The 26,935-nt window shown below is 42.3% G+C and overlaps 1 protein-coding gene across 14 annotated transcripts in view; it reads left to right on the forward strand.

Annotated features, from left to right (window-relative positions):
• DOCK9 (dedicator of cytokinesis 9) overlaps positions 1-26,935 on the forward strand; it is a 513,264-nt gene that overhangs the window by 160,123 nt on the left and 326,206 nt on the right. For all 14 annotated transcript variants that reach the window (XM_063953262.1, XM_063953265.1, XM_063953272.1 and 11 more), the window contains exon 2: positions 17,214-17,330. In XM_063953262.1, the coding sequence (XP_063809332.1) occupies positions 17,214-17,330 (117 nt within the window). The remainder of the gene's footprint in view (positions 1-17,213; positions 17,331-26,935) is intronic.

The raw sequence follows: 26,935 nt of genomic DNA on the forward strand, positions 1-26,935 counted from the left end.
TCAGGGAAGAGGCGTGACCACACAATAGTACCATCATATTATGCCCACACAGTGTTTCCTCTTATAAACCACCACACAGTAGTGCCCCTTATACCAATTATGCCACACAGTAGTGGCCCCCCTTATCTATCTGATACTAAATGGTCACTGACACAGCCCGGCTTTTTAAGTTAGTGGCAGTGGTGGCTGAATGCAGAGTGACTTTTGAGTGTCAACAAGGAAGCAGAGTCAGAGTACACAGGTATCTGTAGACTATGTACAGCTAACAGCTCAAGCAACAACCTCCCAGGAGGTGGACTGCAGCAGCTCTGGAGTTTCCAGCCCACTTGCAGCTTCACAATGCACACTATGGGAAATTAAGGGGAGTACAGCAGGGAATCCAAGTCCAACCAGAGAAGGCACTGTAGGGTGCTCTTGGTGAAGGGAACAGTACTTAGAGGGTACAATGGCTATAGAGCACAGAGGGAGTCCAGCTGCTTTTGTCAGAAGAGCCGCACTGGAGGAGGAAGCTGGGAGCCCCTGGGAGCTGCAGGAAATGACTATCTGCTGCTCAACCAGGGCCCACAAGCAGAAGCTCCAATCAGAGGGGATGCTGGTAGAGGAAGCAGACCGCCAGGAAGGACTGTTAAACCAGGCTGCGGTCTGAGCAGAGGAGAAGGTCGGACACTGGGAACTGCGTCACAAGGAGGCTCCCGTACAACCGAGTCGCACGGGTGTTAGCATAGCAGGTCCACGATGAAGCGACTGGAAGCGGAGGGAAGTAGGTAAATCCAGCCACACCGCCAAAGTGGGACAGGCCACCGAATGGCTACCAAGACACATAAAGTGCCAGAGAGTAGGGTAATGTTGTCGCGAGAAACTCTTTATGAAGTGCCCGATAAAGAAGGCGCGGGGAGAACATTGCACTGCCAAACTCGAACCACAAGCCGTAAGTGATCCACCTCCTTTTCATAGAAAAAAAATGTGACCGTTGCTAGATGTTCTTACAAACATTGCATTTTGGTATATATGCAGTGTTTTACTGTGGATCACTACCCTACTGTCAACTAAATGTTTCTGCAGATGATTCACAGGGCTATACAGTTAGGTCCATATATATATTTGTACATTGACACAATTTTCCTAATTTTGGCTCTGTACACCACCACAGTGCATTTGAAATGAAACAGAGATGTAATTGAAGTGCAGACTTTCAGCTTTAATGCAAGGGGGTTTAACAAAATTATCGTATTAAACGTTTATACGCAGTTCGGGGTCTCAAATGTAAGTTAACCTATTCCTAAATAAAATGTTAATCTTTAATACTTTGTCGAGAATCCTTTGCAGGCAATGGTTGCCTGAAGTCTGGAACTCATTGATATTGCCAAATGCTGGGTTTCCTCTGTTGTTATGCTTTGTCAGGCCTTTACTGCAGCTGTCTCCAGTTGTGTGTTCATGGGTCTTTAGTTTTGTCTTCGGCAAGTGACATGCATCATTGATCGGGTTGACATCAGGTGATAGACACAGCTATTGCAGAATATTCCACTTCTGTGCCTTCAACTCCTGGGTTGCTTTTACAGTATGTCATTGTCCACCTGTACTGTGAAGTGCTGTCCAATCATCTTTGCGGCTCTTCGTAGACAGTATATCTAGATACGCTTCAGAAGACACAAGTTTGATGCACTGTGTCTCTGGCATTCTGGCGGTTGAGATGTGAACACATCTCATTAATTTGATTCCTGCTTAACCTCAATAAGATTTTTATATATGATGTGGTATGCTTTGGATCATGAGCCATTCGAAGACTGCGCCATACGTTTTTCTTATCATTCTGGTAAAGTTGGATCTTAGTTTCATCTGGTCAAAGAATTCTTTTCCAGAACTAAATGTTGTGGAGGGGTTTTTCTTTACCATGGAAATGATCCTGCAATGTTGTCTTCTGTGGACGTCCTGGCCTTTTTTTGTTGCGGGACTCACCAGTGCAGTCTTTTTTAGATTAAAAAAAAAAAAAAGTTCCAAATTGCTGATTTGGTTCCTCAGAGTTTCCCGCTATCTCTCTGATAGCTCCTTTGATGGCATGTTGTGGGTTCACAGGAACCGCTTTCAAATGCCACACTTGGAATCTACTCCAGAACTTTTACTTGACAGATTGACAGATTAATTAATATAGAAATACTGGGGGAGATTCAAATGTTTGAAAAGTCAGTTGGGAGTCTGTTTTTTCCTATCTAATAGACAGGAAAAAACAGACTCCCAACTGACTTTTCAAACATTTGAATCTCCCCCAATGAATGAATACCCCACAACTGTCCATGATACTTTCTGAGTCAATTGTCCACTTACTTTTGGTCCCTTGAAAAAGAGGGGGCTACATATAATATTAAATATCTGCCATTCTTAAATCCTTCCTCCTATTTGAATGTGAATACTTTCAAACTAGTCTGATAGCCTCACATATTATTTATAGAACTGTAACTTGAATATGTTTCAGTAAACCGCTAAAGTAACAAAAATTGTCAGTGTCCAACTATGACCCCATAATATTTTTAGTTTGTACGCTGTACCAGAACCCAACAGTTGATCCAAATGCTATGTCGTTCACACACTATGTAGCTCAGAAAATACAGTATGTAGGGACCGAAGCCGATGTAAAGTGTATGAAAACATTGTCTGCAAGCTGATTTGGAATCGAAAGAATCATTTAGAATTAAACAATTATTAGGTAGAGTATGCAGTTTTGGTTGGTCTGAATTGGTCTACATTGGGCAAAATCTTATAGTGGGTACTTAGCTTAAAGGGGCCTACACACGGTGTAATATTTTTTCCAATATGGACTGTATACTCCATATCGGAAGAAAATATAGTGCATATCGCACCTTCTGGAAACTTCTTGTGATGCCAATGCAATATTCTGCAGGATCGGCATCGCAAGGAAATATAGACTGCAGGCAGCCCAACATTGAATATATCGGCTCTGGTTACATCGAATAGTTAATGTACGGCGTTTCCTGCATTGTGCCGTGTGTACCCAGCAATAACAGTCAGCCTGTTATATTTATTTTCAAGTGCTCAGTAATTTATTTACAGGAGCCCATTGGTAAACTCAATATCCTCAGAGGGGTTAGAGGAGTCTATAGTCTTCAACTAGTCTGCAATTCTGGAACGGTCTTCCCCTGACTTAAGATGTAACAAGTCAAACCTTCAGCAAAAAATTAAAAAGTTTTTTTTTCTGCTGGAAGTGTGCCCAAACTTTTTGCACATGCCGTACTGTTTTTGTTGTTTTTCTCCATTTTGTGTTGTTTAGGAAATTATAATTGTTTATTGAAATGTGTTCTGCTGAAGTTGTGATTGCATATTTCACTGAACCACTATGTTTCTTCCTCCATGTATCCTGGGCTGTCCATTTCGGCATTATTTTGGCATACATTCTTCCTTTCGCTCTCTACTTGACTTCTTTACTGCTTTTCTTTTTTTATTTCATCTTTCATTGTAATTGAATAAGAAAAAAACAGAATCCTAACTACCTTTTACATATGTTTTATTCATTTACTTTCAGCTAGTTTAAAATTAATTGCAAATGTTCCTGTGCTGTGTGAGTGATTTTTCCTCTCTTCGTTTTTTCCCCGCTGTGTGAAGTGCAAATGATATACTTCCAAATGCTTTTAGATACACCCACCTTCTGCAGAGTTTCTTAATATTGTCGGTGCCAATATTCCTTCTGGCACTGTGATACAGTTTTATGCAACAAACTTTTCTCTAAGCTGTGAGACTATTCTTGTCCTTGCTTACATTTCTGACGCACAAAATGAAGGCTGATTTATATGTGATTCTCAAATCTGTTAATGTTAAGGAAATGCTATATATTACGGCCTGAAGCTACTTATTTTTTAATTCTTTTTATTTTCGCAAAAGAGATCTGTAAAAGTGACTGCTGAAGCTAACTATAGGTTTTTATTATGATTCAGATTATCATGTGCTTGACGATCCAGTCTTTCCATATTAGTTTGTTAGGAGCCTAACATCACTGACTGGTCTTGTATGGTTGTGGGCATTGCTCCTTCTGTTAACTTTCTGCTTGCCTCTTTATATATCTTCTCTCCCACGAATGTATGGAAATTGGACAGCCTGTCCTCTTACCAGCTATGAAAGTCGGAAATAAACAAAACATTAAAGAAAGTACATCTTACCGGCATGAAAGCTCTAACCGGTATGCGTCCCTTAGCTTGGCTTTATATACAGGGGACCATCTGGCACTTTAATCAAAGTCGACCATAGGGTGGAGGTCTCTGCTTTAATGGCCTGCAGATCCAGTAAGGAAACGAAATGGATCCAATATAAACTGATCAGATGGATCCCTTAAAGCAGGCATTCCAAACCTTTGTCCTCATGGCACAATAAAGCTAGGTACACACTGTACAATTATCTGCCAGATTATCTGCCAGATCTAGCTGGTTGGAATGGAAATCTGGTAATGGACGAGAGCAAATGACAATCGACCATTAACCGTCAACTGTTGATTTAATACAAGCTTTTTTCATATATGCTCTAAGTGCCGTTTTCTCTGACGAAGGATATGTATGTGTGTGTGTGTGTGTGTGTGTGTGTGTGTGTGTGTGTGTGTGTATATATATATATATATATATATATATATATATATATGTGTATATATATATACACACATATAGGGGATCCCCCGTATTTTTAAAACCAGCACCGGACTCTGCGCCTGGTGCTGGTGCAAAAAATACGGGGGACAAAAAGTGTAGGGGTCCCCCGTATTTTTTACACCAGCATCGGGCTCCACTAGCTGGACAGATAATGCCACAGCCGGGGGTCACTTTTATACAGCGCCCTGCGGCCGTGGCATTAAATATCCAACTAGTCACCCCTGGCCGGGGTACCCTGGGGGAGTGGGGACCCCTTCAATCAAGGGGTCCCCCCCCCCAGCCACCCAAGGGCCAGGGGTGAAGCCCGAGGCTGTCCCCCCCCCCCCCCCCCCCATCCAAGGGCTGCGGATGGGGGGCTGATAGCCTTGAGAAATTTGAAAGAATATTGTTTTTTCCAGTAGTACTACAAGTCCCAGCAAGCCTCCCCCGCAAGCTGGTACTTGGAGAACCACAAGTACCAGCATGCGGGAGAAAAACGGGCCCGCTGTTACCTGTAGTACTGCTGGAAAAAAATACCCAAATAAAAACAGGAGACACACACCGTGAAAGTACAACTTTATTTCATACATGCCGACACATACATACTTACCTATGTTGACCCGCCGACTGCCACACCCCCCTCGTCACTGAAGAATCTGGGGTACCTGTGAAAAAAATTATACTCACCTCAATCCAGTGTCCGGATCTTTTAAAATAATCCTCGTACTTGGCAAAAAAAAAAAAACCGAACACCCGAACCAAACGGACTGAAAGGGGTCCCATGTTTACACATGGGACCCCTTTCCCCGAATGCAGAGACCCCCCCCTCCTCGACAATTTTTCAAATCGGCCCTACCGGCTTCTCCCCCAGAGAGGGAGATAGTTTTAAATGCAATTCAAAAATTGTGTCTTCAGCAAGTGGTGGTCAAAGTTCCCCTGCTTCAGCAGGGGATGGGGTATTACTCAACCCTGTTTGTAGTCCCGAAACCGGACGGTTTGGTCAGACCCATTTTAAATTTAAATTCCTTAAACCTTTACTTAAAAAGGTTCAAGTTCAAGATGGAATCGCTCAGAGCGGTAATCGCCAGCCTGGAAGGGGGGGATTATATGGTGTCCCTGGACATAAATGATGCATACCTTCATGTCCCCATATATCCGCCTCATCAGACGTTCCTGAGATTTGCTGTACAGGATTGTCATTACCAATTTCAGACGTTGCCGTTTGGGCTTTCCACGGCCCCGAGGATTTTCACCAAGGTAATGATGGTACTCCTGCACAAGCAGGGTGTCACAATTATCCCGTGCTTGGATGATCCCTTAATAAAAGCGAGATCAAGAGAGCAATTGCTGAACAGAGTATCACTTTCCCTGAAGGTGTTGCAACAGCGCGGCTGGATTCTCAATATCCCGAAGTCACAGTTGGTTCCCACGACTCATTTGCCTTTCTTAGGCATGATTCTGGATACAGACCAGAAAAGGGTTTATCTTCCGATGGAAAAGGCCCAAGAACTCATGAATTTGGTCAGGGACCTGTTGATGCTAAAAAGGGTGTTGATGCATCACTGCACTCGAGTTCTGGGGAAGATGGTAGCGTCTTACGAGGCCATTCCATTCGTCAGGTTCCATGCGAGGACTTTCCAATGGGACCTTCTGGACAAGTGGTCCGGGTCACATCTACAGATTCATCAGATGATCACCCTGTCCCCCAGGGCCAGGGTATCTCTCCTTTGGTGGTTGCAGAGTGCTCACCTTCTAGAGGGTCGCAGGTTCGGCTTTCAGGACTGGGTTCTGGTAACCATGGACGCGAGCCTCCGAGGTTGGGGAGCGGTCACACAGGGAAGAAACTTCCAAGGTCTCTGGTCAAGCCAGGAGGCTTGTCTTCACATCAACGTCCTGGAGTTGAGGGCCATATACAACGCCCTTCGCCAAGCGGAGCAGTTGCTTCGCGACCTCCCGGTTCTGATTCAGTCAGACAACATCACCGCAGTGGCTCATGTAAACCGCCAAGGCGGAAACAAAGAGCAGAGCGGCAATGGCAGAAGCCACCAGGATTCTTCGCTGGGCGGAAAATCATGTAAGCGCTCTGACAGTAGTCTTCATTCCGGGAGTGGACAACTGGGAAGCAGACTTCCTCAGCAGACACGATCTACATCCAGGAGAGTGGGGACTTCATCAGGAAGTCTTCACAGAGATTGCAAGTCAGTGGGGACTGCCTCAGATAGACATGATGGCGTCACGCCTCAACAAGAAACTACCGAGATATTGCGCCAGGTCAAGGGACCCTCAGGCGGTGGCGGTAGACGCCCTGGTGACACCGTGGGTGTTCCAGTCGGTCTATGTGTTTCCTCCTCTTCCTCTCATCACCAAGATATTGAGAATCAGAAGACGAAGAGGAGTACGGACAATTCTCATTGTTCCAGATTGGCCGCAAAAGGGCCTGGTATCCGGATCTGCAGGAAATGCTCACAGAAGATCCGTGGCCTCTTCCTCTCAGAGAGGACTTGTTACAACAGGGGCCCTGTCTGTTCCAAGACTTACCGCGGCTGCGTTTGACGGCATGGCGGTTGAACGCCGGATCCTAGCGGAAAAGGGCATTCCGGATGAGGTAATTCCTACTCTGATAAAGGCTAGGAAGGACGTGACAGCAAAACATTATCACTGTATATGGCGGTAGTATGTATCTTGGTGTGAGTCCAGGAGTGCTCCTCCGGAAGAATTCCATCTGGGCCGTTTCCTTCACTACCTACAGACTGGAGTGAATTTGGGCCTAAAATTAGGCTCCATTAAGGTTCAGATTTCGGCCCTATCCATTTTCTTTCAGAAGGAATTGGCTTCTCTACCAGAAGTACAGACTTTTGTGAAGAGAGTGCTGCATATCCAGCCTCCTTTTGTGCCTCCAATGGCACCCTGGGAACTTAACGTGATGTTGCAGTTCCTTAAGTCTCACTGGTTTGAACCACTTAAAACGGTGGAATTAAAGTATCTCACTTGGAAAGTGGTCATGTTGTTGGCATTGGCATCGGCTAGGCGAGTGTTGGAGTTGGCGGCTTTATCTCACAAAAGCCCCTATCTGATTTTCCATGTGGATAGAGCGGAATTGCGGATTCGTCCTCAATTTTTGCCCAAGGTGGTTTCATCTTTTCATATGAACCAACCTATTGTGGTGCCTGTGGCTACGCGGGACTGGGAGGATTCCGAGTCCCTTGATGTGGTCAGGGCGTTGAAAATTTATGTGGCCAGAACGGCTCGGGTTAGGAAAACAGAGGCACTGTTTGTCCTGTATGCGACCGACAAGGTTGGCGCTCCTGCTTCGAAGCAGACTATTGCTCGCTGGATCTGTAACACGATTCAGCAGGCTCATTCTACGGCTGGATTGCCGTTACCAAATTCTGTAAAGGCCCATTCCACTTGGAAGGTGGGCTCTCCTTGTGCGGCTGCCCGAGGTGTCTCTGCATTACAGTTGTACCGAGCAGCTATTTGGTCGGGTTCAAACACCTTTGCTAAGTTCTACAAGTTTGATACCCTGGCTGACGAGGACCTCATGTTTGCTCAATCGGTGCTGCAGAGTCATCCGCACTCTCCCGCCCGTTTGGGAGCTTTGGTATAATCCCCATGGTCCTTACAGAGTCCCCAGCATCCTCTAGGATGTAATAGAAAATAAGATTTTAAACCTACCGGTAAATCTTTTTCTCCTAGTCCGTAGAGGATGCTGGGCGCCCGTCCCAGTGCGGACTATCTTCTGCAAGACTTGTATATAGTTTTTGCTTACATAAGGGTTATGTTACAGTTAGGATCAGTCGTTGGCTGATGCTGTTTTGTTTCATACTGTTAACTGGTTCGTATATTCCAGGTTATACGGTGTGGGCTGGTATGAATCTTGCCCTTAGATTAACAAAAATCCTTTCCTCGTAATGTCCGTCTCCTCTGGTCAAAGTTTCTCTAACTGAGGTCTGGAGGAGGGGCATAGAGGGAGGAGCCGGTGCACACCCATATCTAAAGTTCTTTTTAGTGCCCATGTCTCCTGCGGAGCCAGTCTTCCCCATGGTCCTTACGGAGTCCCCAGCATCCTCTACGAACTAGGAGAAAAAAGATTTACCGGTAGGTTTAAAATCTTATTATTTATAATATTAAGTTTTCCCTTTTAAAGATTATGCAAGGGTCCTTTATGTTTTTTGTATGTCAGCAGGTGTACTGTAGTTCTGCCTTGCAGATCTGTTTATCCTTATATTACTCCCTGGAATATAAAACTTTTCTGTTTGGAGGCAATGAAGCAAACCTTCTTAATAAGTTTATGTATTATCATATGCTGATATCTTGAGATTCTTGATATTCTTCTCCTATGCCCTAAAATGTATTTTCTGAATGTGTGGCATTGCAAAAATTGACTCATGAAAATAGGTGTATATACTGATGTGTTTTGTTGTAAAAAATGTGATTGTCTTGGTGCGTGTATTTTCTCTGTGCAACTCATGTACTGTATGATAGAAGGGGATACAAGAATAACAGCTTCATTGTTAGAGTGTGGCGCTGTCCTTGGAAACTTGTCAATTGAGGTTTTGGTATCACAGAAATCATTATTTTACTCCTGCCATATGTATTTTATCAGATTTCTGTAGTTATTGCGTGCATGGGATTTTCTGGATTGAGTTTGTTATTTTATTTATTGCAATAAAAATATCCTAAAAACCTCTGTGACCTTTTTTAGCATTTTCATGTTTTGGTGAGGCTCTATAAATGTGGAAATGGGTGGTATTTTTCCATTAACATCTGCTCCCTATTTGTCAAGTCCCCAGTGCAAAGATGAGACTGGTTAAAAGAATTCAAGAGGAAGTTTGCTTCTAATTTTGTTCATCTCTTCACTTTCAGGGTGTGACCTCACTATAGTTTATTTTTAATAGTATGCAGCTTTTACAATTAGACCTTAACTGTTGTCTGTGATTAGATCTTTATGGTTAGGATTTCATGCAAGACCCTTATATTTAAAAAAAAAAAAAAAAAAAAATTCAATTGAAATCATATTTCTGTGACATTTTTGTTTAGAGTCACTGTTCCTATAATCAAAGTTACACTGCTGTAGAGTTGATATATAGTATACCTCATTTAGTTTGTCTTACAGAGGAAAATGCTTTATGTGACGCTACCAAGTGTTTTGTTTAGACTACTTACATTGGCTTGGTAATGCATGCTTTTTGAGGACAGAATCACAGTAAAGCTGTTTATTTCTGGTCTATAATGAGTTTATAGGCTTTTATGTTTATTTTGTTTAATCTAATTGCCGTCCCTGTTTTAGGCACAGTCCACATGAATGTACAGCGTAGCACATTAAAGACATCTCTAACCAAGGCAATATTGGTCTGCTTCAAAGCTGTTCCCTTCAACTTATATGCACAGTACAGTATTCATATCTTCAATGGGTTTCCATTATTTATCTGGAGTTACATACTGGGCAAAGATGTGTGCTGTGAATGGTGCCCCAAACATGAAGTGAGGAATTTATGCATTCTTGTAACAGATCTTGTGGGTAGTTCAGACCTGATGAATGACTGCGCATGTGTACAGGTCTTAATGCACACGTGCAAGGCTAAACTGCAAAAGAAGTCGGGGTCTTTTTTGCTTTTCGCTGGGCGAACGCAGGTTGATTGACAGGAAGCGGGCGTTTGGGGCTGGTAACTGGCCGTTTTCTGGGAGTGTCAGGAAAAATGCAGGCGTTCCCATGCGTTTTAGGGAGGATGTGTGTGACGTAAGATCAGCCTGTGTAGGAGTAAGTCCTGGGCTACGCACAGACTGGAAAAAACATTCAATGGTTAGTGACTTGCAAGCGGATTTGCAGCTGACCGGCGTTTGCAAAGCTTTTCGCAGGGCGTATGCAGACTTGCTCAGTGCAGAATTTCACTCTGTATGGGCGGCGACAATGCGATCACAAACCTCTGCAAATTTGCAGAAGAGTGATCAGGTCTGAATTAGGCCCCTGATATAGGCTTGGGATATTTTTGTTGATGTTTAAATAAAAAAAAAAAAAAAAAAAACTGTACCATGCCTGTGTTGTCCAATCCAAAACACTGCGCTTAGTCTTTTTTTAAAAAAAATTAATTTTTTTTTTATATTCATTAGAAAAATTATAGAAAGCATTTTCTGTCCCAGAGTAATGAAAACAGGTTTTAGTACACAAATTACCTTTTAAAATTTAGCAACTGTTTCGCCGAAATCATGCCAGTTTCTGCAAATCTAAACCTTTTATATATCCCTATATTATAGCAGTAGTCATTAAAAGTCATTAGTATTTGTTGTCTTCAGTTTTATATGTGGCCCTTTCATTGTGTTGCGATTGAACTAGTTTGCTCATGATCTTATTGTATCTGTAACATTGGTCATATGTGGCACTGTCCTTATTTGTAAATGCCAAACTTCCAGATCTGTACAAAAAAAAAAAAAAACCTGTAGAAAGAACTGCTTCATCCACTTCAAAAACACACTGGTGTAGTTGGCTGGTTGGTACAGCTGCTCTCAAATGGACCACCTGATGATCTCCAATTTTACTAAACTTCAACTTAATTTTGGCATATTTGTCACACACTATTTTGGGGAAATATTAGTTCACCATATGTGATAGTAGCAAAACTATGGCCCTCAAAGTGGGGGTGGTTGCAGCTGTCATTCAGGCTTGGCAACCTGCGGACAACGGCGGGGACAATCTTCAATATTGGTCCACTTGACGTGGAATGACCCATATGTCACAAATGTGGTCTGCCAGTTGTGGTTAAAAAAAAAATATTAATACAGATCCCAATGAAATGTTCACGTGTGGCCAGCATTTGGGAAAAAAAGCAGTTGAAACATTATTGGGGAGATTAAAATGTTCTGGGCACCCCTTCTGGGCACCCACTGGTGGGCGTATAAATGAATTGGCGTCTATCGGAGCAATTCAGTTGTTACTCCGATCAGACGCCCATTAGCCGTGGCAAACACAATTTTTTTTCTCACAGCCTCCGGAGGTGCGAGAAAAATGTGAGAAAAGTTTGTAGTTTGGACACCCAAAGTGCTCAAACCAGGACTATAGCCGTTTAAACAAGAACTTTAGACGGGCTTAGTCACTTTGCGCTGCTAAACACCGTGCTTTCAGGTGCATTAAATGCTAATAGGCGCCCTAACGGAGAAACAATTGAGTTGCTACGTCTTGCGCACATTCATATACACAATTGAATCTCCCCCTTTAAGTGTGTTTTCTAAATTGAGCCTCTTTGTGCTTTGATTTTGTTTTCCCCCTCAAATCAGGATATGTCCTGCTGCTGGTGACCTGGATCTCTTTTACCCTTCTTGTGAAGTACTAATTATTCTAAACACAAAGCATGTGATAGGTGTTACTGGCGCCGCTTTTTGGCTCTGGGACTACACATTTTGTTGTGTTTTCAATATGCTAGCCAAGAGAAATAAGTCATCAGTTCACAGCAAAGTCTCCAATTAAGTGGTGGTTTGTTTTGTCAATTCAGCACATATTGGTCTCCGTTTATTTTTCATTTTGTACACGGTATAGAGAAGGTAATCATGAATGCTTTGACTTGGTGCTGTGGATTAGTGCGTTTTGCTGACAGCTGAAGGACTGATTAGATATAATAGTGGAATGTAGCCCTGCTATCTCCCAAGACTCACATGCAAGGATTCTTCAGATAAAAGAAAGCCATTAATGTGGGTCTATGGATGTGGAAGTAAATGTGAGACTGTTGTAGAAGCATGTGACATGACTTCTTTCTGCTTGGATAGTTTGCTAGAAATGTACTGTGACTTAATTATGTGGCGTGATTTGATGAAGGGTGCAATTAAGAAAAGGTTTTCTAAGTTTTCCTTTTCCCATGAGACAAGGAAGATTGTATGCTGGAAACACTAAACATTGCTTTCAGCACTGCATTAAATTGCTTTGCAACCAATTACAGTGCAAAGCGCATATTCTATATGCTGAGAAGTTATATTGTTTAATTCCTGTTCTTTTCACCAAGTAGTCCCTCTTTTTTAAGTTATTTTTGTGTGGTGGTACCACATTATTTCTCTAGCATCCATAAGGAATATTGGGGATACTTAGTACGAGTAAGCAACTGATTCAATTAACTGTGAAAACTACCGTGTGATGAAAAGTGCTAGTAGCCCCAGAGCTATATTCCTAGTGCGGTAAATCCGCAGATAATGTATGCATTAGCCCATAGATTCTGGGATAACATGTTTGCATCACCCGCAATAAAGGCACTTGCTGTGGATTTCTGTTTGAACCTCCTTTAGACTCAAACAGAAATTTGCATTAAGTGCAGCCTGCGGGCTGCCATGGCCTTTAATTGAATAGCCAACGGCCACTGTATTAGAATGCAGCTAATTAAATCTGGCCATAAGGGGTGTTTCTGCCCAGTCTCGAGAGTGGTGTATTGTTAAGCTGGCAGTGTATAATTGTAAAATAATAAAAGTCAACATCCATCTAGTGTTCATTCTAGCCCTCTGCACCTAATCATTGAGGAGGGCATATTTAAATTTTGAAGGGCAAAATTTTATATGTGATGTTTCGCTACTGAAATGAACTTTTGTAAGGAATCCTGCCAGTGTTAACAATAACACAGCGCATTTATACAATTTTATTCCGCAAGTGATTGGAACTGTTCATCTCTGCTGCTTGGTATACAGTTGCAAGCAAAAGTATGTGAACCCCTTGGAATTTCCTGGATTTGTGCATAAATTAGTCATAAAATATGTTCTAATCTTCATCAAAGTCACAACAATAGACAAACACAGTCTCCTGAAACTAATACCACACAAACAATTATATGTTCTCATGTTTTTGTTGAACACACCATGTAAACATTCACAGTGCAGGGTGGACAAAGTATGTAAACCCCTAGGCTAATGACTTCTCCAAGAGCTAATTTGAGTCAGGAGTCAGACAACCTGGAGTCCAATCAATGAGACGAGATTGGAGGTGTTGGTTAAAGCTCCCCTGCCCTATAAAAAACACACACCAGTTCTGAGTTTGCAATTCTCAAGAAGTATTGCCTGATGTAAACCATGCCTCGCAGAAAAGAGCTCTCAGAAGACCTACGATTAAGAATTGTTGACTTGCATAAAGCTGGAAAGGATTACAAAAGTATCTCTAAAAGCCTTTATGTTCATCAGTACATGGTAAGACAAATTGTCTATAAATGGAGAAAGTTCAGCACTGTTGCCACTCTCCCTAGGAGTGGGCGTCTTGTAAAGATGGCTGCAAGAGTACAGCACAGGATGCTCAGTGAGGTGAAATAGAATCCTAGAGTGTCAGTTAAAGACTTGCAGAAATCTCTGGCACATGCTAACATCTCTGTTGACGAATCTACCATACATAAAACACTGAACAAGAATGGAGTTCATGGGAGGATACCACGGAGGAAGCCACTGCTGTCCAAAAAAAAACATTGCTGCATGTTTGAAGTTTGCAAAAGAGCAGCTGAATGTTCCACAGCACTACTGGCAAAATATTCTGTGGACAGATGAAACCAAAGTTGAGTTGTTTGGAAAGAACACACAACACTATGTGTGGAGAGAAAAAAAGGCACAGCACACCAACATCAAAACCTTATTCCAACTGTGAAGTATGGTGGAGGGGGCATCATGGTTTGGGGCTGCTTTGCTGCCTCAGGGCCTGGACAGATTGCTATCATCGATCGAAAAATTCATTCCCAAGTTTATCACCATCTGTCCACCAATTGAAGCTCAACAGAAGATGGGTGATGCAACAGGACAACGACCCAAAGCACAGAAGTAGATCAACAACAGCATGGCTTCAACAGAAGATAATACGCCTTCTGGAGTGGCCGTCAGAGTCCTGAACTCAACCTGATTGAGATGCTGTGGCATGACCTCAAGAGAGCGATTCACACCAGACAACCCAAGAATATTGATGAACTGAAACCGTTTTGTAAAGAGGAATGGTCCAAAATTCCCCCTGACCGTTGTGCAGTTCTGATATGCAACTATAGGAAACGTTTGGTTGAGGTTATTGCTGCCAAAGGAGGGTCAACCAGTTATTAAATCCAAGGGTTCACATACTTTGTCCATCCTGCTCTGTGAATGTTTACATGGTGTGTTCAATAAAAACATGAGAACTTATAATTGTTTGTGTGGTATTAGTTTCAGCAGACTGTGTTTGTCTATGGTTGTGACTTAGATGAAGATCAGAACACATTTTATGACCAATTTATGCACAAATCCAGGAAATTCCAAGGGCTTCACATACTTTTTCTTGCAACTGTATGTGAATGATAATGTGGGCTTTATGTACACTTGTGTGGAAGAGCATACATGCCGATGCATTTTATTTTTGTAATGCAGAATAAACAATTTTTCTACAGTGTTGAAACGTATGTATATTGTATATGTAGGCACATTTTTAAGTTATGTATATTTTGGTTTTTACTTAACGGCATGTTTGCTGAGTTTGGATAGACCGTATGGGCTGAAACACACTACCCGGCTTTTGCCGGACGGGAAAAAGCCGGACGGCTTTTTCCCGTGCCGGCATTGTAGTTAACAGTGTGAGGGCTAGGGTCCCTTCACACTGCACGGCCCCGGCCCGGCTGCCGGGTTGCAGCCGGGTCTCACCACTGGAAGGTCCGGCGGCCGGGCGGCCGCCGGGCCGTCTTTGGAGCCAGTAAACCGTGTGTGTGAAGGGGAGCTTTCACACACAACGTTTTTTTCTTAAGCCGTGTCTGATGCTGCGCATGCGCACAGCATCACACACGGCTCAAAGCCGTCCTGTGTGACAGACACTGCCGGTTTCTCCCGGATGGCAAAAAGCCGGACAAAGTTTGTCCGGCTTTTTGCCATCCGGGAAAAACCGGAGTGTGTGTTACAGCCCTAAGGATAGTTTTTCAAAAAGGTCTATAATGTTTTCATAGTGTGCATGACTTGGGGGTAATGCTGCACATCTTTGTTTTCCTACAGCTGCCTGTAGAGGTATGCTGTAAAGATCAAAGGTACAATATCAGAGAGACATAAGACAGCTGTGATTAAATCATTGACCTGTACTAGACTTTGTAAAATTAGGAAAAGGTTTGCACAGCACAAATCTTTTTTCAATGAATGAAAAACGAGGAGCTGGTTCTCTACAGGAAATTTACTGTGTATAACATATTGAATAAAGGCAGGTCTTCTGTTGGATAAAGTGGATAAAAGCAGACCGCTTCGATGCATCTCCCCCACAGTGAGAAAAGGACTTAATAGCAATATCAAGTTATTACTAATTTAGAGATAAGAATTTCATATTCTATCATTTACTTGATATTAAATGTATGTAATCCCTTGTCATTGTGTAGCTGGTATGAGGTGCATGAATAGATAGCTCACCTTTTCACTGATGCATCCAGCTCATATGCAGTTACTACACTCCACAGTGTTTCTCTGAGCTGCTTCTCTTTCTCACTCTGCAGCTATCATCATAGAGCAGTGGTTTCCAAACTTTTTTGAATCACGGCGCCCTAGAATATCAGAATTTTTTTCACGGCACCCCTAGGCCAGACATTTCTTATTGAGAAATTTAGAAAGAAATATTACATTAAGTAGATCGCGTTTATATATCATCCTTAGGGTTTGTTGAGGGACAAATTTGCTTCTGTTTGGCCACATATTTTATGACTGGCAGCCACCAGCACTGGTTTTGCCTATTATATTGACCATGAATAATTTGAATTGGTCCTGGACCACCAACCCAGGGCACCCCTGCAAGTGTCCCGAGGCACCCCAGGGAGCCACGGCACACAGTTTAGGAACCTCTGTCATAGGGCTTTATATAAGCCTTTCTCTTTATTACAGCTCTGCATCTCTTTATAACAGTTTTGGTTCTCTTTGTTATAGCTCTGTATCTCACTCCCCCCATCTTTCTGTCAGGACAAATTACTCTATCCTTCTTTTCAGCAACAGATAACATGAAGATTTAGTATGGCCTGCAACAGTAAGTGATTTACGATGATGGTCGATGGTTTGCCTTGATGGTCAGTGGTTTTGCAGTTGAGGCAGAGATTTGATGGTTCTCTGCCATCGATGGCACAGAATTTGTCCATGTTTTTTGTTTCTCCAGGTAGGGGCGTATTAACTAAGGAGGGGGCCTGTGTGCAGTCTCCACCCGGGCCCACTTATCTCTAGCTGGCAGCTTAATCGAAGCGCTGTGCGCAGCTCTATAGGAAAATGACGCTGTGGCCATTGTCCCAGCAATTTTTCTACTGCGCATGCACACATTGTGATTTTGTACAGCGCTGCCGCCGCAGAACTCTGGTAAGTATTCAAAAACATGGGTGCTGTGTGGGCCCATCTTTAGAGGGCCACTATGGCTGCTGTATGTAGACATACAAGAGGCATTTTATTCAGGTAGAATTTGATATCCAACCCTCTCTATATGACTTGGTAAATAAATGATTAATCCTGAAATATGAGATGTGTTGTTTCTCACCTGTTAGCTGCGTTGGATGCTATGGGGTGTTCATGTTATGCTTTGCAGTAGTGCCCTACGTTTGTTTTTGTTTTCTGATTGTTTGCACATGATGCATAACAGTGCAATTTCTAATAGAAAACTCTGTTCTCTCCCAGGCAAAGCCGAAGCTTATTGAACCCATCGACTATGAGAATGTCATTGTACAGAAGAAAACTCAAATATTGAATGATGCACTACGGGAGATGCTCCTTTTTCCATACGATGATTTTCAGGTAAAGTGCAATTTTAATATCTGTGAACTATGCTTTCCAACCTCTCCTTGTTGATGCTGGGAATACAGAAAAATGGAAAAGCATTGATATTGTCCTGTACAAGAATAGGAATGTAAATTTGTCCTAACTTGAATTTAGCTTTGTCCTCCATATTCTAGAAGACTGCATAGCAGTGTTTCCCAAACTCTATTACAGTCCAGGTTTTCAGGATATCCATGCTTGAGTTCAGATGGTTAAATCAAATTGACTGAAGTAATTAAGTCTCCTGTGCTCAAACATGGATAGTCCTAAAACCTGCACTGTAATGGCAGAGTTTGGGAAACTCTGCTGTATAGCCTTTTTTTTTTTTTTTATCTCCATGTACTTATACAGTATATTGCAGATGTGGTTTAGTTAAACCCTTAATAACACATCACTATCATAGGGCATAATTCAGAGTTATACCTATGCCGATGCTTCAGCGATTATTGGCAGACTGCACATGCACTGCAATCGCACTGCGCATGGGTAAAAGTGGCTTTGCGATTCCGCTCACAGTGAGTATTTCTTTGCAGAGTGTTTGACAGGAAATGACCATGTAGGGGTGGTCACAGGGTGTAGCGACGAAAAGGTAGGCGTGTCGTGGTCATTTTTGGGGCATGTATCTGACGTCAACTGCGATTATGTATGTAGAGAAACATAGTGCCTGCGTCGCTACTGCCGCTGCCAGTCTGCTTAGCCATAGACCTGCTTGAACAGTCAATGCTTCCCATTGCTGCGTATAGGCTATGAATGTGTACGCAGTTGCGAATGGGTTTGCGATCGCTCCGGTGAGCAGCTTTTTCATTTCTGGGAGGCAGCTACACTTTCTAACATTAGCAGTTCCGTAGCCTAGAAACTCGCAATTGCATTAGCGTACAACTCTGAATTAAGCCCAAAGAGTGTATCTTGTATAATTGTATATTATGTCATTTTTATTTAGCCTGAATTTACATTCATTGAAAAAGTAGGAAATTAACGGAAGAAAATAGGGAACAACTGAATAAAAAATACTATTTAATTAGGAAAAAACAGTTTTTCTAAAGACTAAAAATGTAAGTCTGAAGACTGGGCAATTAAACAGCTGTTCTATGAGACATATATAATAATAAGAGGTTGTTAGCATATAATTGGCCAATGATATGGGCTTGCTCACTGCGTCGAGGTCACCTCTATCGACCAAGTCCCTAACACTTTGGGGTTCACACTGGGACGCAGGGCACCCCCAAACCAGCCCAGCCATGAACCCCCCCCCCCCCAAGGCATCACACTTGACAAACAAAAAGTAATATATTTATGTATAACAATTATATTTGTATTCTTGTAAAATTAAAAAAATTCATGGTGAATATAAAGCGTCTTTATGATAAAAAACAAAACACAAAACTGTAACAACTTGTATATTAGAAGAGTTGAGAGAAGTTCTATCTTAATTTTTAACAAGATTTCTGTGATCTCTTCAGTAGACCGAAAGCTAGGCATTCCTAGTATGAGTGTTTGGCTAAGAGTTGTGATAGAGAAAAGATTGTAGCTCTGTTTCCGCCCTTTGTCACAATGCATAAGCAAGTTACATTGTCTGCAAGTGTTCAAGAGGTTGCAGTTCAAACCATGCATCTGACCTTGACCTAAATTGATGATAAATCAGCGTTTGTGAACGATGATACAGTATATATTCTTTTTCACAACAAGGTGCTCTTGGCATAATATCGGTCTCAGTATATACATTTATTTTAGTGTGAATCTCAGACTCCACTAATAACTGTTTTTAGTTTCCTTTATTTTAAACCCATTGAACATAAAATATAGGTTTTGGCTTTATATAAAAGTAGAACATTGTTTATTCTGCAAAGATTTTTCGGCTCCTCTAGAACTTTTTGGCAAAACTCTATAGATTCCACATGTGTCTGCAATTTGTACATTATGAGCTCAAGTCTTCTGTTGCCAAAATTGCCACCTCTTATCTAGAAACCAGGTATAAAGAAAGTGTCCTAAAAACACAAAAGAACAAAAAAAGGGAAAACTATTTCTGTTAATCGGTGATTAGTGTATCTTATGCACAGTGATAACCAAGTACCTCCTTCTACTGATACACAATGTTTTGTATTATAGACAGTGATTTCCATCTTCTTTTCCTACTGCTTCCCACTGTTATTGTTTTATATAGTGTACACAGTGATGGCCAAGCACCTCCTACTACACATAGGGGTAAATTTACTAAGATGGGAGTTCTATTTAAGATGGGATGTTGCCCATAGCAACCAATCACATTCCAGGTATCTTATAAAAAGTGCTAGATAAATGAGAAGTAGAATCTGATTGGTTGCTATGGGCAACATCCCATCTTAAATAGAACTCACATCTTAGTAAATTTACCCCATCATTTTAATGTATCATGCACATTGTGATGGACAAACACCACCTCCTACTGCTGTACAGTGTAAAGAAGGAGGTAATGCTTTTAAATTTCAATATTTTAAGCATGAGAACCTCCCAATAATTCATCCCTTAGTGATAAATCCATCCATGCATCATTCTTTCCTACCTTTTGGACCTCTTCTCTGAGATCTGTGGTCCAAGGGTAACTCACCTGCATCATCATGGGTCCGTCCTCAGCTACGTATTGAAGACCTGAACACATTTACAGAAAATTGCGACATTCACTACTTCTATAGAATCTACTACCCACTACTTCTATAGAATAGGCTCCATTAGGATGACCACCTATCACTGAAGTCTGGCAGAGCTCCTAAAGAGTCTTCTGGATATATAAGATTATGTACTCGCATAAAGAAAATAACCTTTTGGGTTATACAAAAAAAACACAAAATTGGATTGAGAAGTTGTTCTTTCTCCATTTCAGATTTAAGAATCCATATCCCATATATTTAGGATGCTGTCCTAATAGACTTGTATTCAGCTCAAAAATTATAGAATACAGAGCAGTGGTGGTCTGTTATGCTTTCTGGGATTCTGACCTCACTGGCCGTGCGAGGCTGTACAGGACAGTGCTGTTGCATTGGGTATTGCTAGTCATTCTCAAGCTTTGACTTTGTGCTGCTGCAATATAGAGAACTGTTGCCATCCTATGAAGGGCTGCTTTTTCCGAGAGCAAGAAATGACCTCCTGCGTGCCTGATTTAGTGTACAAATCACACATTCTTCATTTCATTGGTGTGGTTTAGCTCACTATAAGCCCAGGCACTTTGTAAAAAAGCAAAGTGAAAGTATGTTAAAGTAATGAATAATACAACATCTGAGGCCGTTACTGACAATCATTTGCTTTGTTTTACTTAAATGTTGCTTTTGCCTGCAACGCTTTTGTAAAATGTAATGGAATTCAATGAGTGTGCTTTTTAACTGCTAACTAGGTGCCCAAAAAGGAGTTAATGTCTATGATCTGTGTGATGACCAGACATTGACCAGGGATATGGAAGATCTCCCCAAATTGACTTCTAAAAATCTAAAAGTGGTTTGTCCATTCTTTCAAATGAATGCCCCTCTCACCCTTCACCTTCTTTATTCTTCTTTCTTTGTCATCTTCTTCGTCTTCTTTTTTCCTATCTACATCATACGCGCGGTGGTAGTATTGTGTGATAGTATAGTTTTCAGGATAGTAGTCCCCTCTTTAACCCTTAATATACCAAGCCTACCTCATCAACTTACTTTACCAAGCTGGGGACTAAATTCTCAACTGTTTGATGCGGTAAATTACTAAAATTATGGTTTTGGGGTTTCTGAAGGGATACGTTCTAGTAAGGATACGACAGCATAAAATATTTTGTTTATTTCAAGAGTAGTTAGCCAATAAAAGTCATACATATCCATATCCAATAGTCTTCATATCCAACAACATCAATCTGCTGGCTATAACAGAAACCTGGCTCACACAATCTGACACAGCCTCCCCTGCAGCACTGGCACATGGGTGGTCTCCACTTTACACACACCTCCAGACCCAGTAACCATAAAGGAGGAGGAGTTGGACTTTTACTTTCCCAATCTTTTGTATACACTGTTCTACCACAGGTTCCATCACTCACATTTACATCATTTGAAGTACATTCCATTAGGGTTTACTCGCCTTTCTCTCTGCGTGTTGCAGCTATCTACCGCCCACCTGGGCATCCAAAACAATTTTTGGAAGATTTTTCTGCCTGGCTCCCTCACTTCCTATCCTCTGACATCTCCACCATTATCATGGGTGATTTCAATATTGCTATTGATTGTCCAAAATCTGCTGCTCATGCCTCCAAACTACTCTCTCTAACTTCCTCTCTTGGCCTCTCCCAATGGACTGACTCCTCTACTCATCAGGAAGGCCACTGCCTTGATCTAGTATTCACCAGACTATGCTCCATCTCTGAACTCACTAACACTCCTTTCCCCCTCTCAGATCACAACCTTATCACCTGCATGCTCTCCTCCGTTAATTCAAACCCTGTGTTGCTGAAGTCCTCCAATCTTCCTCAAACCCGCAGAAATATTAACACAATTAATCTTCAAGAACTTTCCACTTCACTCCAACAACTGCTTTCACCTATTTCTGCATTCACCTCTCCTGAGATGGCTGTATCACACCTTAATGAGACTCTAGAACTAGCCCTTGATGAAGTGGCTCCAGCTACCCATCACACTCCACGTAGGCCTAGATGTCAACCATGGCACTCCAAATTAACAAGACAACTACAAAAACTCACACGAAAACTTGAACGTCAGTGGCGTAAATCTCGTATTTCAAGTGACTTCCTCACATATAAGACTGTCTACCATTCTTATAAAAATACCCTGGACACTGCCAAACAAACATATTTCCAAACTCTTATCTCTGCTCAAGCCTCCAACCCCAAACGACTCTTTAATACATTTAAATCACTTCTGAATCCTCCCTCACCTACCCCACCAGCCACTATCAAGGCACAGGATCTTGCTTCCTACTTCAAGGAGAAGATTGATAAGATCCGAAATGAAATGGTATGCTCTTCGGCAGCCAGTGACCTGCTCCGTTCTTTACCTGAACCCTCTGGCACTCTTTCTTCATTTGATCCCACAAATGAAGATGAAGTATCATCACTCTTCTCATCCTGCTTCTCCACTACCTCTCCTCTTGATCCTTTCCCCTCACAAATAAGTAAAGCTCTGTCTCTGGTGCTCATCCCTACCTTAACTAACATATGTAATCTCTCTCTCTCTCTACTGGTATTTTTCCTTCACTCTTCAAGCATGCAGTGATTACTCCCATTTTAAAGAAACAAAATTCTGACCCTAATGCTCTCTCAAACTACCGCCCTATCTCTCAGCTCCCTTGTCTCTCTAAGCTACTTGAGAGACTTGCCTACACTCGACTCACACACTTTCTTAACTCATACACTTTATTGGACCCACTTCAGTCAGGCTTCCGTTCCCAACACTCCACAGAGACAGCACTGACTAAAGTGGTTAATGATTTGGTCACTACGAAGTCTAAAGGCCATTACTCACTACTTATTCTTCTAGATCTATCTGCTGCATTTGACACTGTAAACCACTCTCTTCTCATACAGACATTACAACCCCTAGGTCTTAAAGACACAGCCCTTTCTTGGTTCCTATCCTACCTATCTAATCGCTCCTTCAGTGTTCGCTTCTCTGAATCTACCCCCTCTTCGCTACCTCTTTCAGTTGGAGTACCGCAAGGCTCAGTCCTCTGCTTTTCTCTATCTATACCTCATCTCTTGGTAAACTAATCAGCTCTTTTGGTTTTCAGTATCATCTGTACGCAGATGATACTCAAATCTACCTATCCTCACCTGACTTGTCCCTATCTGTACTGGACCGTGTCACTGAATGCCGTTCTGCCATTTCATCCTGGATGACATCTCGCCACCTCAAACTGAATATTTCATAGACCGAGTTAATTATATTTCCACCGGCCAATAGTAGGTACCAGCCTGATATCTCTATCACTGTTGAAAACTCGACTATCTACCCTACCCCACAAGCTCGCTGCCTAGGTGTCATCCTTGACTCTGATCTGTCCTTTGTTCCCCACATTCAATCTGTCTCAAGATCATGTTACATGCATCTAAAAACATATCCAAAATACGACCATACCTTACACAAGACACTGCTAAAACTCTAATCCACGCTCTCATTATCTCCCGCATTGATTATTGCAATAGTCTCCTAACTGGTCTTCCCAAAACGAGACTCTCACCACTACAATCCATTCTGAATGCAGCGGCGAGGCTTATCTTCCTTGCTAGACGTTCATCGTCTGCAGATCCACTCTGTCAGTCCCTCCATTGGTTACCTGTACTCTACCGCATTCAATATAAAATACTTTTACTCACACATAAGGCCAATAACCAAACTACACCAATGTACATCACTTCGCTTATCTCAAAATATCTCCCAACACGACCTTTTCGCTCTTCATAAGACCTGCGTCTCTCATCCACACTCATTACTCGCTCCCACTCACGATTGCAGGACTTTCATCGGGCTGCACCCACTCTGTGGAATGCACTACCACACACAATAAGACTCTCCTCTAGTCTCCAAACCTTCAAGCGTTCCCTGAAAACTCACCTCTTCAGGCAAGCATACCAAATTCCAGAACCGCCCACATAACTTTCATAAACCTTCCTATCAAATTGCATCCACTCTGCACAGTCCACACATATCCTCACATGTCTTCTCATTCTATGCAATAGATAGCACCTTTCCTTATGTACACATGCCTATTTCCTATAGATTGTAAGCTTGCGAGCAGGGCCTTCCTACCTCTATGACTGTTTGTTATCACCCATTTTGTTATTGTTATTTCAAATTGTAAAGCGCAACGGAATTTGCTGCGCTATATAAGAAACTGTTAATAAATAAATAATAAATAAATAAATACATTCTTCTTCATTACAGTGTACATCCGATTGGATACTGTATATTCTTGTAAAAAGGTTATATCATATTACTACGGTAACAATACATCACTATTCATGTGTTGCCATTGCTACAGTCCTTAGCACGTCACAGTGGTGGTTGTTTTCCTGTGTTTCTCACATATACAATGTTCTGCATTTGTAACGTAGAATATGTTTTTTATTATTTACGTTTTTTTGAAAGAACATTTTATAAGCCTAATTACACAGTATTTATCTTAATCCAATGCGGGATACACAGAAAAATCAGGAGTAAAATAGTTGTTACAGATACGGCAGGATCACAAAAAATAACATTCTAGTGTCCTCAGAAGACCCCCCTTGGTATACTAAGGGCTAAACAATATGCCCAGTTAGCCAATATTGACTAGTGATCTCCTGTGATTGCCAGACAGTTACCTACTGAACTTATTCAATAGTGGCACATGCTAGGCTTTTCAAATGATACAAACCCTTAGTAAAGATTGTCTGATGATTACCCTGATCAGTGGACAATAAGGGGAGGGGGGTGCTGCCAAACATAGGCATGATGTGAGGCTTCCTGGCCAAGTCCCAGCAAGCACTGCAACTTTATTTGCAATTGTACTGGCCCATGGGTCTTCATTTTCGTTTCCATAGAGTATCCCAGAAATTTGATGTTGCGGCCAATGGGGGTCATTCCGAGTTGTTCGCTCGTTGCCGGTGTCTTCCCGGTCCCTTTCCTTGTGTATTATACTATGTTCCTTGCTAGTGGTATTGTCCAAGAGCATTCTTCTACTTAATGCAGGACTCTGAGTATGATAACATCTAGTTAGTGTAATGTACAGGTGATGGCCAGGATGTAATGAAGCCCGAGTTTGGCGGCTGGCTGGGATTTATTTATTTATTTATTACCGGTTATTTATATAGCGCACACATATTCCGCAGCGCTTTCCAGAGAATATTTGGCCATTCACATCAGTCCCTGCCACAGTGGAGCTTACAATCTATATCACATGTACACGCACACACTTTGACGCTAGGGTTAATTTTTGTTGGGATCCAATTATCCTACCAGTATATTTTTGGATTGTGGGAGGAAACCGGAGTACCCGGAGGAAACCCACGCAATATACAAACTCCACACAGTTGGGCCATGGTGGGAATCGAACCCATGACCTCAGTGCTGTGACTCAGTAATGCTAACCATTACACCATCCGTACTGCCCTGTTGCATTGCCTTGTAAGTGATTGCCCCTTTCAAAAAATGTCCGAGTTCGTCTGGCATCCCACACGGCTGCCGAGCTCGGACTTCATTACATCCCGCACCATATTGGCATTCATTAGTCCAGAAGAGTTGATTTGGGGATGAATCTTCTTGTTCTCTGTAGCTGCTGTTATCTAGCTCTATTCTGATTAACTAGAGGATGTGTGTACCCAGAGACATCAGCAGCGATGGGACTCTGAAGGGGAGCCAGCATCGGCAAGTGCATACACACTTGCCGATTTCGAGAGCAGTAGCGTCTGGCCCTCGCTAGTGATGTCTTCCGTCGGTCCTGCATGCAGGGCTTATGGAGGATGTAGCGGACGATGCACCGGTGCTCATTGTTGGGTGCACACTAAACAATGTGCCCAATATGTCGGTCCGATCCGCCAGATCAGACGACATAATATCTAGTGTGCAGCCTTTATTAATTCACCCACTGCTTTCTCCTTAATCTCTACTTAATTTAATGCATTGCAAGCCTGCTGTTTCCTACTTCTATTCCAATAGCTCTCTTGTGCCTCTATTTGCCCTTTTGTTTTCCTCCTGTTCTCTGTTTACTTCTAGCTTTTTTTTCTCACTTATTAATCGTCTTGAGGATCGGTAAGAGATCCCGCCGGACGGACTACCGACATCGGGATCCCGACCGGCACAATCCCGACGGGGGCGAGCGCAATGCAGCCCCTTGCGGGCTCGCTGCAGGCGCGGTGCCTCGCTACGCTCGGCACACTAATTTATACTCCCTCTATGGGTGTCGTGGACACCCACAGAGGGAGAATGTCGAGATTGTGCCGGTCGGGATCCCGGTGTCGGTATTCCGACCGTCGGGATCCCGGTGTCGGTATTCCGACCGTCGGGATCCCGTCCGGTGGGATCTTGACAGCATCCCTCGTCTTGGTAGTGTATTTTCCCTTGAATTTCCCCTTCTTATTTGGGTCCTTAAGTATCTTTGTCTCTGGACTCTCTTCCCCTCCAGTACTTTCTCCTCACCTATCCTCTAACTGTCCATATATATATATATATATATATATATATATATATATATATAAAAAAGGATTTCTTATTGCCTTTTTCCCTTATTGCCTCCCACTATTACTTAACTTTATCTCCCTTTTTACGCACAGGTGATTTCTCCTTCCATTTTTTTCGGTCCATTTGTCTTTCTAATTGCTTTGTCTTGTAATCCTTAATTCTGTTTCCTGTATTCCACTAGTCACACTTATCATATCCGTGAGCACAATTCCTCTCTCCTCCCGTTTTGTGTTGCTTTTGATCACTAACAATATGACAGACAGCTGCTTTTCAAAAGCCTCCCCTGCAGTCTGCAGTGGCACTAGCTGTCTACCCTAGAGCCTCTTCCTGATTGCTAAAATGCTCAGTGTGTCTGCCTATTAGATATTTGGCACAGCAGCTGTTCCGCTTGTCTCGTGTTAGCAGTTGCTCTCTTCA

The sequence above is a fragment of the Pseudophryne corroboree genome, chromosome 2, assembly GCF_028390025.1.
Source record: "Pseudophryne corroboree isolate aPseCor3 chromosome 2, aPseCor3.hap2, whole genome shotgun sequence".
In the NCBI taxonomy this organism is placed as follows: Eukaryota; Metazoa; Chordata; class Amphibia; order Anura; family Myobatrachidae; genus Pseudophryne; species Pseudophryne corroboree.